The sequence below is a fragment of the Panicum hallii genome, chromosome 9, assembly GCF_002211085.1.
Source record: "Panicum hallii strain FIL2 chromosome 9, PHallii_v3.1, whole genome shotgun sequence".
NCBI classification, from domain to species: domain Eukaryota; kingdom Viridiplantae; phylum Streptophyta; class Magnoliopsida; order Poales; family Poaceae; genus Panicum; species Panicum hallii.
Window position 1 is genome coordinate 67,580,195 of NC_038050.1, and position 13,560 is coordinate 67,593,754.

At 51.9% G+C, this 13,560-nt stretch overlaps 1 protein-coding gene across 1 annotated transcript; it reads right to left on the reverse strand.

The window, feature by feature from the left end:
• Window positions 1-805: 805 nt before the first annotated feature.
• On the reverse strand, window positions 806-4,700 carry LOC112876892 (AP2-like ethylene-responsive transcription factor CRL5). The gene is made up of 9 exons (XM_025941073.1): window positions 4,388-4,700; window positions 3,754-4,297; window positions 3,095-3,177; window positions 2,970-2,978; window positions 2,751-2,839; window positions 2,590-2,663; window positions 2,449-2,499; window positions 2,274-2,350; window positions 806-1,743 (listed from the first exon to the last, which is right to left on the reverse strand). The coding sequence occupies exons 1-9, from the start codon at window positions 4,698-4,700 to the stop codon at window positions 1,124-1,126; spliced, it is 1,860 nt and encodes a 619-aa protein (XP_025796858.1). The 3' UTR covers window positions 806-1,123.
• Between the last annotated feature and the right edge of the window lie 8,860 nt (window positions 4,701-13,560).

The window sequence follows — 13,560 nt, forward strand, 5'->3', positions numbered from 1 at the left end:
GCGAGCTAGCAACGCCTTTCGCTGTGGACGCACTGTGCGCGCATAGCCCTTGGGGTATGCGGCCAATGTTGAGGGGTCAAACCCGTCGCTTCCGGTCCCCCGCGCCGGTAATCGCTGGCCGCCGGGCGCATCAATGTTCCATCCCGGGCGGCGGTGGCGTCCAGGACACCCACCAACGGCCGGGAAAGCATTCAAAAGAGCGCCGTCCTTTTAAACTGTGGATCGGAACCCAACTGCTTATTACTATTTTCGAATGGTAATATCAAATGCTTCCTGCAAAACTCGTGAAAAATGTGGCCATTTTTAGCCACATTCACAAGTACACCGATTTGTAAAGCTTTCTATCAGAAACTTTGCCATGATGGAAGGCCATGAAATTCGACTGAACCAAAAACTTCGCAGAATTGCAATGGCGAACCCCATCTAGGGAGCCAGCATGTTCATCGCAGGACACGCCATGATGACGCCGCAGGTTGGTTGGGACATGGAAGCATGCCATGGGAATCTCTCTCGGCCCCTCTTGGAATGATTGGGGCCGGGACGCGGCAAAGCTCCCCCTCGTATGGGAAGGGGAATGTTTATGATACTCATTGCCATCATGAACAAAGATGCCATGCCATGCAGAGAAAGCGAAAAAGAACGTGAGGCAATCGGGCCTGGCCCCTGACCCTGAGGCACCGGTCAAAAGATCTTCCACTGTGTGCATGGCCAAGCCAACGGCGACCCCACCGTGATCACAGAACAAACCTATCCCCGCGAGTGACCGTACGAGCAAAGACGAGCCATCTCATTTCACCAACCCTTTTCCTTTTCCTGGCAACAGCCTTGTTTTTTTTTCATGCAACGTTCAAAGGGAGCCATGCTACATTCCAACCAATTTTGCACCCAAAAAGGCTCAGAAGAACGCTACCACCGCTACTGAGATTGTGCATAAGCTGTAGACTAATCAAGACCTAGCAACCTTCTAGTGCATACCACTACACCAATCAACATGGCAACTAACCAACCTTGCTATTGCAGCTAACTTACCTAACTTGGTGCTCCCAATCTTGCTTCAGTTTACAAAAACCACCCAATGGCGAGCAAGATTGGGCAAAGCTACTGAACCCCAACTCCGCGTCAGCTAGGCATCCGCCCAAGCGGCAAAGACAGGGAGATGAGAGGCCACGTGCTGTGCTGCCGGCGCCGGCATAGGCATCCAGGGGCTCATGGCGGCCAGGCTCACGGCGTGCGGTTGCTGCTTGCCGTACATCATGGCCAGGCCCAGCCTCTCGGGGCTCCCCTCCCTGGAGTTGCCGAGGCTTGTCACCAGCGATGACGAGTTGGAGAAGTTGACGCCACCGGACTTGCCTGGAACGTCAAGGTGGTGATCATGGGCCACACACGAGACGTCAAGCCCAACGATGCCGTGCAGGGAGGAGTGAGTCATGATGCCCTTCTGGGGATCAACTGCTTCCGGGCAGTGCACAGCTTCCTGGGAAGAACCATGAAGCACCATCCTCCAGTCAGCACTTGTTTCCTCGGCAGGGTTGAGCTCCCTGCTACCATTATTGTGCATCATGGGAACACCGTTCGTGGCCTCGATCGCCTTGACCTTGCGTGCTTCCTCCACAGGCAGTAGGGTGCTGCTCTCCATGATTTTGTCAACGTCGTATCTCGTTATGTCAAAGTTCGTCACCGCGTTCAAGCCACGAAACTTGATGGCAGCGATGTCATAAGCCTCCGCTGCTTCTTCTTGAGTGGCTGCATATTCAGTAAATGGTGTCAGACGAACTCAGCTATGAGTGTGACCTAGGAACAAGATTCGTGTAACAACTGCATAGTCTGTGCATTGGAACTTAAACCAAGATAGATCCTAATGTAAAGTAGGATTCCCGATCAGATTACTTTTGTGCCGTAATAACATCATCTTTTAGTTCAAGTGTTCAATGGAGTATTCAAAACAGTCAACATGTTGCTTTGGTCAGACGACACAGCCTTAGGAAAGTATAGCAATCTGAAAAAGCAAAGAATGATCAGGAAGAATGTGTGGACAGTGTACCCCACGGATTAAAGTTGATTGCAAAAGCAATGCACAGACTAGAGATTAGCAGTAAAGGTTTATCTTCCAAGTCTATCCTCTTCTTCGGTAAATGTACTTCGATGAGGCAATTAGCATAGTAGTTCACAGGCAAAATGATTAGCACCAAAAGCTTCTTTTACTTGAGCCACATTACTTTCTTGAAGCATTTTTAGGCCCTACAAATCTACAGTCAAATAGATATCTTTCTTACTGAAAGTGCCGAGGTACAGATCCTTGTTTCCGGCAACCCTGCCAATCCGAGACTGCCATCTTCCTTGCTGGTGATGCCTGTAATGTAGTCCACATGAACATATTGGTGTGGTTTCTACATGTATTTTTGTTGTCCGAGGAAGCAAAATGTGGCGGCAAATTGTGCGCAAACAAACCTTGTCACTCCTCGGTAGATGGAAGCACCTCGAGAAAACCCACTGCTTCTCCTGCGGTCAGTAACAATTTCAGAAATCCAGGAAGTCATCAATGAAAATACAGAAGGATGATACAATGGAGGCGTAACAGCAAGCACTAACCTTCTCAAGTGTGCTACAAATTCTTGCCTTGTCATGCTTTTCATCTCCTCAAGCTCATCTTGATAGTTCTCTACCTGCCAAACAAAGCGTGTTATACCTTATTAAATAAATAAACACCAAAGCTCCCATTCTGTTGCATGAAACCATTGCATGACACTTACGGGGAAATTGATGTGAGTAGCAGGACCCCAGTATTTCAGAGCAGCAAGATCATAAGCCCTTGCAGCCTTATCTTCAGTGTCGTAACCACCTGATGCACAGAAAAGAAATCACATTTCGTATTGTTGGAGCTGGCCTCAGCTTGGAACAAGTAATCAGGATCAGCTTGGAACAAGTAATCAGGACAATAAAAGGCTTGATCGGGTAAGAAGTGGTGTTACCTAGATATACTGCGAGTAATCGCATTTTGAACCCCAGAATGACATTTCCAAAAGAAGAGGACTCAAAATGTCAGAAGCAGCTATAAATGCACAAATTTTGCTATTTTGGATGTCTAGATATCAACCTTGCCTTCCTTTCCTTGTCTGCCCATCCTTTCTGCAGCTATTGTCCCAGAGGTGGGCTTCATACCTTCCAGTCCACCTGTGCCTGCTCCAGTGAATCAAACACAAACATAACCTTCATCACTAAATATATAAAACGAGTACAAACAAATTAAATAGGTTATCTGAAAACCAAGTTAAACTTATTAATCTGCAGAACTGCAGGGGCACCAGAAGGATCAGAACTGCAGAACTGCTATGGTGAAGTGGAAAAACCAAATTACTAACTGTTGGACTAAGATTAGGCATTAAAACTATTTGGCGTCAAGCATGAGTGGTTGGCCTACTGAATTTTTTTAACAAGAATAGCAGAGCATAACAGAAGTACAACATAGCCGCATCAATGCTGGAAACTAACAGGGGCAGCAGAACATGAGGCAAATACTCCAAATGAACCAGGAGCAACAAATTGACTTCCACAGGCTGAGCTATGTGCACGAATCCTACCAAATGATCAATGCCGCATAGGAGGAAACAGCGTCAGAGTCAACAGAAGAGTTGCAAAGCATACATATGACTTGGAACTAAAGAGGCAAAGCATTGCCCGTACGACGCCTACTGACGAAACAAACGCAACAAGAGATAACAGAGGGAAAGGCGGAAATCTCCGCGAGCAGCTTACCTGGTGACGCCCCTGTACCGGGAGGTCCTCTGCCCAAACGTGTCGATGGACTTGCGGTGCACCGGCTGCTTCTGGCCTCCCTTGCCAGTGCCCCTCTTCCTCCCCACGCCCTGCTCACCACCGCCATTACTGCGCCCCTGGGCAGCGGCTGCAGAGGCGGCAGCGGCCATCTGGTGCTGCTGCTGCTGCGGAGCCGCGCTGACGCAGCTGCTCGACTGGGACCCGGGGCTCATCATCGACAGGCTCAGCGGATGCATCTCCCCGTTGCTGTAGCAAGCGCCGTAGCTCGTCAGGAGGAAGTTCTTGGCCGCGGCCATGGCCTCGTCGATTGGCGCCGCGTCTTCTTGGAGCATCTCGGCTTCCGTCAGTGGCTGGAAGTTGTAGGGGACGAGCTGGTGGGGCTGGTACTGGTGGTAATCCCTGCTTGCCTCCTCCTCTTGGCCCTGCTGGTGGCTGTAGTAGGTGGCCGTTTCTTGGCCACCGCCATTGCCATTGCCACCACCCAAGAAGTCCTCCAGCTTCGGTGGGGACGACGGCATCATGCCTATTTCATGCCAAAAAGACCATAATGTTGATACAGATTTAGAGAAAGAATGGAGCGAGGGAGAAGTGCAGTATGGATAGTATCAGTGACCTTCGATGCTGCAGATGGAGCCGTCGGACTTGATGGGCACGGTAGGCAGGTGGGAGTAGTAGACGCCGGCAGAACTGGTGCCATCGCCATACGCGCCGCCCACACAGTAGTATCCCGGATAGGGCGCGGCCATCGGTGAGAAGAGGAAGTTGGAAGTGGCGGCGGCGTTGTTACCGGAAGAGGAGATCGTAGTACTGGTAGGAGGCGGAGCATGGTGAGCGGGAGCGGGTTCAGAAGCGTTGGGCACCTCCATTGCCGTGTGAGGCGCGAGGGAGAAGCCGAGCCAGTTGCTGCCACTAGCCATTTCTCCCATCAACCATGCACACGCAAGCCCTCGTTGCTCTCGAGCTCTCCTTCCCTTCGTGCTGCGGTAGCACGAGCACTAGTCCAACGCTACTAGGCTCATGTGAACTGATGAGAGGGACCCGGGCCGTGAAGCCGAGCAAAAGGAATGAGAGGGAGGGGGGGGGGGGGGCGAAGGAAATCGGTGGATAAGTACCACTTCTAATGCATATGGCTGCATATAAAAACAAGAAAACCTATGGCTTCCTCATACCTATCCGTTCCGTAGGGTCATAGGGATCTGTGACTGGAGAAACATGTTGCGGAGGAAGAGGATGTGCGCTAGCGCTACTGCTAGTGCTCCCTTTATTGAGGCCAGCCAGGCCATGGCCATGGCCATTAGCCCCATGCCGTCCAAAACTCACTCACACAAAACAACCCCCCCTATAAAGATGCAAGGGAATTGAATCGTGAGGTTGCCATTGGATGGGATGGGCCGGCCAGCTCCTGCCCTCCTCTCCTGTTCTCATCTCTTTCCCCCGGCCATCTGCCATGCATGCTGCTCCTCCCTCCTAGATGTAGCTGGATGCTGCTCAGAGCGGCCGAAACAAGGCTGCTTCTGCCACAGACTTGATGGACGGACACGAGAGACGCAGCGAGAGAGGGGCCGTGTGTGTATCTAGCATAGATTCAAAGCGCAGGACAGCTGCACGCAAAGCGCCAGTCACTTCGCAACAGTACGCGTCGTCCCCTGCGCCGCACTGCAGTGTTGCAAATGCCAACGAACGAACCAGGACCCATAGTAAAATCCCTAGTACCACCCACTCTCTTATTAGCTTAACCCACAAAGTTCAGAGGAGTGCCCGGGAGAAACGACGCCGCACTGCAGATGACACCGACACGCCGGCACCCGAACACCGGCTCGGCCCGGCGGTTCAGGTTCAGGATGGTGGGCGGCGCCGGAAACATGCGTGGCCGACGCAAGAAACCGAACTCCTTGCACCGTTGCACGGCGTCGGTGGCGGCAGGACACTCCTGTTTTGTTTTCCTGGCCGGCCGGCCGGCCGGTCGGGGCGCCGGTCAAACGAACACAGGAGACGGCAAGGCAGCTCCTGCGGGCAGAGAAGGCCTGTGCTGTGTTTGCCGGTGTGCTGTGTGGGTCTTGATGGCCTGCCTGAGTGCCTGCCTTCATATATGTTCCGGGAATGATGAGCCAGGGGCCCCAGCAAACCCCTGTGGGCGTGATAAAAGCCAGCCAGGGTGGCTTTTGCGCAGCACGGCCCTCTCCCAACATTCTGATTCCATACAGCAACAGCTTGCTTAAATTTTGGGAGGGAGATCAGAGCACGCAATTGACAGAAAAGAGGAAAGTGCATTTGTCTGGCTCTTTTTCCTTGTTATTATTATATATCAACCTCTTTTTCGCAAAGCCAAAGCCTCGACCTTTGGATTATTTGAAGTGAAATGTTGCCAACCAAACATGACAAGCTTCATTGCTCTAGCGAGAAGTGAAATGCTTCTAAGAGAGATTTTGTTGCATACCAGACACTGAGACTTGTTGCCAAGCAGGCAAGCAGGCTTAAATTTTCTTGGAAAAATTCCTCACATATCACTAAGTTAAATCTAAATATCTCGTATAGCACTGTCAGTGTACGGGTGGTTCCAAATATTAGACATCTCAATAGCACGGTGCATAACTTGTTAGTTGCATAAGAGAAAATTCCCCAAATTTCTTCCTTTTGATTTTAATTTTTAAGCATAGTCTGTTAACCATATTCCCAAATCCCTATGTTTATTAGTTCATCAAAATTGACGATGTAGAGAGTGATGGGCAAACAAACGAGCAAAAAATACTTAATGGAGCAAACAAATAAATGAGGAAAAGAACCGACACATAGAAAGAAGTTAGCACTAAAATATCACATACCATCTGAGATAAAAATCAGAGTACCGCAAAACAAAAGACATTGAGGCGCATAGAATGAATGGATATGCAAAAAAACAAAAGGAAACACTAACGGAGAGGAATGTCATGTAAATTTTAAAGTGGGGTTAGAGCCAACTTAAAGCAGTTTCAGGTCCACATAAGACCCTGTACTTTTTGGAATTTAGTGCGCTTCATTCAGAAATGAATACTCCTGTTTTGCCATAAGAAGTGGTACCTCAGCCAGTTCCTCGTAGGATGATCAGATCTATGATCAGTTCCGTAAGGACCATAACTATCCATTCACTTACACCTCATGCATGGCAAATCACCGGTACTCCTAAGCTGACGGCATTAAACCTCGCTTGCCCTTTACAGGTATGCAATGCAAGCATGTTTGGCAATGAGTGGATTACTGTATCATCGTCCTACCGTCGCTATCCATAAAACTCTTTAAGTAGTAAGAACCAGGCCCACCTCTGTGGCGATCCTAACCACAAGAGAATTTGATTCGCATGCAAAGGCCCTGCGTACAAATCAATTGCGTTTCGCCAAGCAAAACAAGGCTGCACACAGCTTCAATTTCTGAATGAAGCTGGTCCTACGGGTCGCATTCGTTCGGATCGCAGCAAAAGTTGCTTGCAAGATCGAGCTGGTCCCTTGATGAGGCATGCCGCGTCGAGGGGCCCTCGCTCGCTCCTCCATGGAAAGAGATCTCTAGCGGGAGGAATGTGCCTAGCTTGTTGTTCCGGGAACTAATCCACTTCTGGTTGCGGCAGGGTAATCTAGTTTAAGCACGAGACACACGGGATGGATGGTGGAATGATGTACTGTGTTCTTTTCCGCGATGATAGTGTTCATTTGGTACTAGCAAATCATCGCTTGTCCGTGGCTAGTTGCTGACGCTTTAGGTTCCTGCTGCCTACCGTTGGCCCCATGGCCATGGAGATGACCCAACCGGATGTTCCCCCTTTCCTGCCTTTATCTAGGTTTCCCCATGCCCGACACGGCTTTTGTGGCTCACGTTAAAACAGCCAAAAATTCTAGTGATTGCGATGGGTGTGAGCTCGCATTCAGGCCCTTCTACAAAGTGATAATTCCAAGGGGGAGTTGGATGGCTCGTTTCCACCATGATTTCAGGCGATCAATTTGAAAGTGGCTAAGTAATTTGTTTGTGATTATACGAAATTCTTACAGGCGCATTCATAGTTGCTGCTTTGGATGTTAACAAATTTGTAAGAAACATACCTGGAGCAAATTGTCTGACACGGGGCATCGGTGAGACCAGCTGCTTGAACATTCTGTTGCATCCTCGTCGATTTGCTCCCAAGTCCCCCGTCGATCACCGCGATCTGGCTCCAAATCGCTCGCCCCCATCGCCGGGTCCTTTGGGAACATCCAGATCGGGATTGCGGCCGCCCACCACCGCCCCTCCTGCTCCACCCATCGAGGCGGCGGCGATCCGAAGAGCCGCCGCCGCTGCCCCTTGCATTCTCTGCTTGGCGCATCGGAGCGGCGGCGATCGTGAGGAGACCTGCCGTCAGGCAATTTTCCAACCCACTCGGGAGTAAGCCACCCCTTTCACTAGGACAGCTAAAACCAATACTCAGCCGATGAAGTTTTATTTTTTTCTTTTTAATTACATATAGTAGTAGTATAATTTTAAATCTTAAAATATCCTATATTCCTGGAATATATAGATTTTTACTTCAAACTACTTTTTATCCAATTGAAACATTTTGGTTTTTCCATGAGATACTTTTGACTTAATAGTGTAACAATTCTGCAACGTCTTACAATATATTTTCTTCTTAATTCAAAACCATTTATTTCTAATGGTTTGCCATTAGAACAGTTTTGTTTTTTATGAACATTCCTTCTAATTCTCAAAAATATCATTTTACTTTTCCTAGAGTTTTTTTGTTGATTGTTGGTGGCGACCTTATGGCTGCCAGCAGGGGTGAAGCTAGAGCATAGAGGAACCAAGTGCGCACCTCAATATACACATGTAAAAGAAAAAATCTTATCCCTAATAAAATTTGGATGCTAATCGCTAAATCTTTGCTTTCCTCGAAGTGCATGGGCACTCGGCAACCCTAACATGGCTTTGTCCCTGGCTGCCAGATAAGTCCACAAGCATAGTTGTTGGTTTCGGAAATGGCCGACTACTAAATCTACTCGTAGTGTATATCGCACGTTGTGATCGGAGGTGGTCTAGCATACAATGACTCAAAATTTATATTGATTCAGGCAATCGTGCCCTACGTCCAGTCGGAGGTCGGTCGGATATATTGCTTGAGCCCAGGTGCTCATGAGAGTTTTGTGGAGTTACAAATGGAGGATGGATTTCTCCAGACTTCGTATTAATCTATCTGCCTTGAGTCCTATCTTATACCTAGGTGGATGACCCTCACTTTTATAGTTCAATGAGAGTCCTCCTTACAGGGGACTAAAGGTAGCGTGCGCGCGAGAGAGATTTCCCCGTCCTGCCGATCAGGGCCGTCAACCCTGTCAGTCGGAACCGCCAACTCCGTTAGTCGGGAACTTTGGGCGACCACCGTCCATATCCTGCGCTATGGAGTGATCGCCCCATCTTGTCCCCGTGCATCATGCTTCGCCAGTCGGAAGGGTAGTCGTGCGCTGATAAGCACGGTGTGGTAGTCACGTTCCGTCCTCGGCGGTACACCCTTTCATTCCATCGTGATGGAGGCGTACCCTCTGTGTGATGATGACATTACGCCCTGTCCCCTCGCGAGGACGGCAGGTGGCATAGTGTTCCCCTGCTGTGGCAGCAAGGGGAACTTTAATCCTGTGGAGGGAGTGGTTGGCCCCGTATGACGAGTTGACTCAGGCATGCGTCCTTATCATCTCAACACCTGTTCCCGAGACCCGCCGGTGCGTAGGGTCTGGCTAGTTCCGGACCGGCCTTGTCAGTCGGGAACAATGATACGTGTTAGGATGGAGCCCGGTCGGCATCCTCGATAGGGGCCATGGCTCGGACCCAGCCCCTGGTCACCCCCTCGGTTGTTGGGGGCGCGAGTCAAGCTTCATCCTGACTACCTAGTCGGGGCGATGGGGCTCGAGTGGCCTGAACGAAACCATGGCCCACGAGATAGGAGTCCGGTCCTGGCGTCATCTTGGGCCAGTGAGAATACTGGCGAGAAGTGGGCCCGCTGCGGACCCCGGGTCCCTGGACCCGTCAGAGGCCCCCGAGCGGCTTTGCTATTTGTTTAATCGTGAAGGCGCTTTCCCCGCTGCACCGTGTTTTCATTCTGAGTGTGAAGTTGTATCACGCTGTCTCGGTCGCAGAGAGAATCAGCGTACGATGGGAGCCCCCTTAGTGACCGCGAGTCACCCGGGGTCGACCTGTCGCAGATACGGTGACGTCATCGTATCTGTCCACGTAATTAAGGCACTGCAGCGGCTTCAGTTGTCTGCCGTGGGCGCGAAATCTCAAGGTCCGCCTGACCCGTCGCATCAGACCTTCGTGGAGGGATTCCTTCCCTGCTTCCCTTGTGAGGATTTCTATCCTTTTGAGGCGGGGCCGTACGCCTTGCGGCAAGGCTAGCCTGTGGGGTGTGAAGGCATTCGAGTGGCTATAAATAGAGGCTCCCAAGACTTTGTCTTCCAAACTTGTCCCAAGTCTAAGTTATGAGCCTTATCCTTAGCATAGTGGAGTTGCTCCCAGCCCGTGTGCGTCCGCCCGATGGGGCTGATGATCCTTTCAGCATCTGATGCTAGAAGAATGATTGCGAGCAGCAGAGGATCGCCTTCGGGAGTTGGCTGATGTGCAGGTCCCTTCCATGTTCGGTCGCCTGAGCATCTCGCTCGGATGATCGAAGGGAGCGGATGCGCAGGCAGTCCACCATCCCAGTCGGGTCGCCGTCGCGCTAAGATGGAGGATGTGTTAGTGCTTCCATTGCCCGGTCCTGGAAACAGGCAGGAACTCGTCCCTGCCTGTTGCCGGGCACGCCTACGGCGACCGCTTGGGCCCCCATTGGCTTTGGCCTCCCCGTGATCCTCAACTCCAGTTCGCCTCACGCGGAAGTTTATTCCTCGGGGATGACTGGAGTCGGGGAACAGCTCCTCACTGTCATTTAAGGCAGCGAGGGAGTTCGGTCGGCGGCGGCAGCAGATGGACAGCTCGCCATCATCCTCTGCCGAGAAATCCTTGAGGGAGAGGGTGCAAGAAGAAGACTTGCGAGGTAGATGCGCCTCCCAGTCTTCCCGCACTTAAAACAACCCTCCCTAAAGCTACCGGCGTTACCACCCTTGTGGTGGTAACAGGTTTTTGTATTTTGTAATGGCCATGGGCCCAATGTACTATGTAATATTTATTTGCCAGGAATAAAGCGTGTATACCTTGGAGCGTGCTGTGTTTGCCGTGCCCGACCGTGAGTCCGGTCGGGGACTGATGTTTCATTATTTTCTCCAAGTTGAGATGCGGTGCTCCAACTCGCCGTGCTTTCGTTACGAAGGAAGCCGGTCGGGTTGACGGTAGGTTGAATGTGTGTGCGCTTAGATTGCCCCATTCGCGGTCTCCGCGACCGGAGGGGTTGAATCATCGTCACTTGCCTTGGTGGCTCGAGTGGCGGGCTCGGTGAGCTCTCTAACGGGTGTGCCCGGGCAAAATTTTGGGCGTTCAAGTGGAATCCGGGTCCGTCGCTCGTGATGGAGTCGACATAGCCTGCAAGTGGCATTCCACTGCTGCATGATTCGCCTCCCAGCAGATGACTAAGTCATCCGACCGACTCAGGTGGCTTGCTGACCTCTCCTCGATGGAGATTCTATGGGCATGGCTCAAGGTCCGGATCGGACGGGAAGATTGAGATGACCCGGATTGCTGCCTGAGCAGGTTGGGCAAGGGCCACTGGGGTGCATCTGCATTTTCCCCTAGCTTTGTTTGAAGTGAGGCGGCCTCGAGTCCTCCGCGGACCGGCCTCCGAACCTCCGTCAGTCGGGTTCCCAAGTCGGGATCCTTTAGCACGCTTCTTAACGGCAAGGCCGTTTTCGTTCAGGCAGTTTAACATTTCTTAAAAATTAAGCAGTTAAATGCAAAATCGACTGAGGACGTGGATCGCGGAGGCTTACAGGGGAAGTCGGAGCGTCACCCTATTTTATGTGCCCACGTCGCGGTCGTGGTGGGCCCCCGCGCCACTGAAGGTGAAGGGGCGCTTGGTACGCCATGATTTCCGAAGTCGGCGGAGAGTGATGGTGGCTGCTACTTTTCCCTATTTTTGGTTCAGCTAGAGCGAGAGAAGGGAGAGTTTGTATCATTTCCTCTCCGCGCAGAGATTGAAGGGTCATGCACCGCAGGGCCTCGGGGGCTCGCTATAAGACTCCGCCTTCCCTGCCAAGTGCTCCTACTACCGAAAGTTAGCTTCTCCTGTTCGGAAGTGAAAGAGAGGATCTTCTGTTTTCCTTGTTTCTTCGTGAGATAGTGGGAGAGAAACGCCCACCGGATGAGGGCTCTAGAGCACCGCCTCGAGGGCAGCCGTGCCTCCGAGAGGTCCTGCTTCGCCAGGGTAGGTGTTGCTCGTCTTACCATCTCGCCCCATGTTCGCTGCCATGGTTGGTGATGTATGGCTCTCCATTTATGCGGGTCTGCCTCCACTGGTCCTCGGGACTTCATCGCCGCTCGCTGTGCGGTTGGGGAACTTTCCGTGACCGTGACGTTGACATCGTTGGGGTCATCCTCTTCCTCCGCATCTGACCTGGCCCGGTGCAGGGAAATGCGGGACCTCATTCGTGAGGCGTCCGAGGCCAGGGGCAGGTAATCGGACGCGACGCGGGAAATTGACAGGCTGGAGTCCGATCTCATCGCCATCCAAGCTGCCCTCCACGCCTTGAAGGAGGAGACAGCTTCGACTCGGGCCGAGGCTATGGATGCCCACGCCCGGGCGGCAGGTGCACCCTTCATGCCGGAAGCTTCCATTTGCTTTGATTTTCAATGTGGTTATTCCGTTCATAGCCTTCTGTGTTTTAGGCTTGGAGGAGGAAGTGATCGCCTCTCGTCTTGAGGCGGATGAGCTGTGTTGCCGCTTGAACGACCTGGAAAACCGCCACGAGGATCTTGAACTTGCGGCACTCGACGCGGTGAGGGCGGTGAGGCTGGAGGGGCATTTGCTGCCTGACCGTCTCCAATCCCTGCCGCTCCAGGTTAGGGGTGTGGTGGCATTAGGCATTCGCCGGGGGGCATCCAACGCGTTGGCTTCAGCATAGCTTCAGTCTGGGTGGGACTTGGGCCAGCTCGAGCCTGGGTTCCCAGCGGAGACCTGCCCCAGGAGCAGAGGGCGCTCATCCTCAAGTTCGCTGGAGCCGCTATCGTCATTGCTGAGGAACTCGATGTCGATGACTTCCTTCTGAGAGGCACCGACTTGGGCCAAGACGGTGCCTAGGTGGCCCTTACGGTTGATGTAGCAGCGGCTGCGCCGATCTTGGAGCCCTTAGTGCTGTAGACGAAGAGCGGGCCCTTGTGACCGGTGTGACGGCGGCTGTGTCAGCCTAGGATCCAGCTTGTAAATACATTTTGAATGCTTTTCGCGTAATGTCCAGGGAGATTTTGTGCGTTTCCTGATGTCTCGAGGCCCCCGAGTGAACATTTTGAGTGCTTTTAATAGTTTTCGTTTTTAGGATGCTTGTTCCATCCGTAATTCTCTGTTTCCTGGAATGACCTTTGCCTTCGCACTTTTCCTTTTGAAACTGCTCGTTAACCGTGTGCTGCAGCGTGTAGCCTGGGGCTGGCCCGAGTGGCGTCAACTGCTAGTTCACCGTAGGTCATGACAAGGGTTCGGTAGGTCGGGTGGCCCAACAAACGCCACTTAGGTCGTAACGAGAAAACAGGTCGCCCTTTCGCTCGGGCACAAAACAAAAAGGTTGACTTTTTGCATGATTTTACAAAGAAAAGAGGGGGTAGCGGTGCGCGTGGCCGTGCACCCCCGTGGGCCCCCGAGCGACCCGTGCCAAG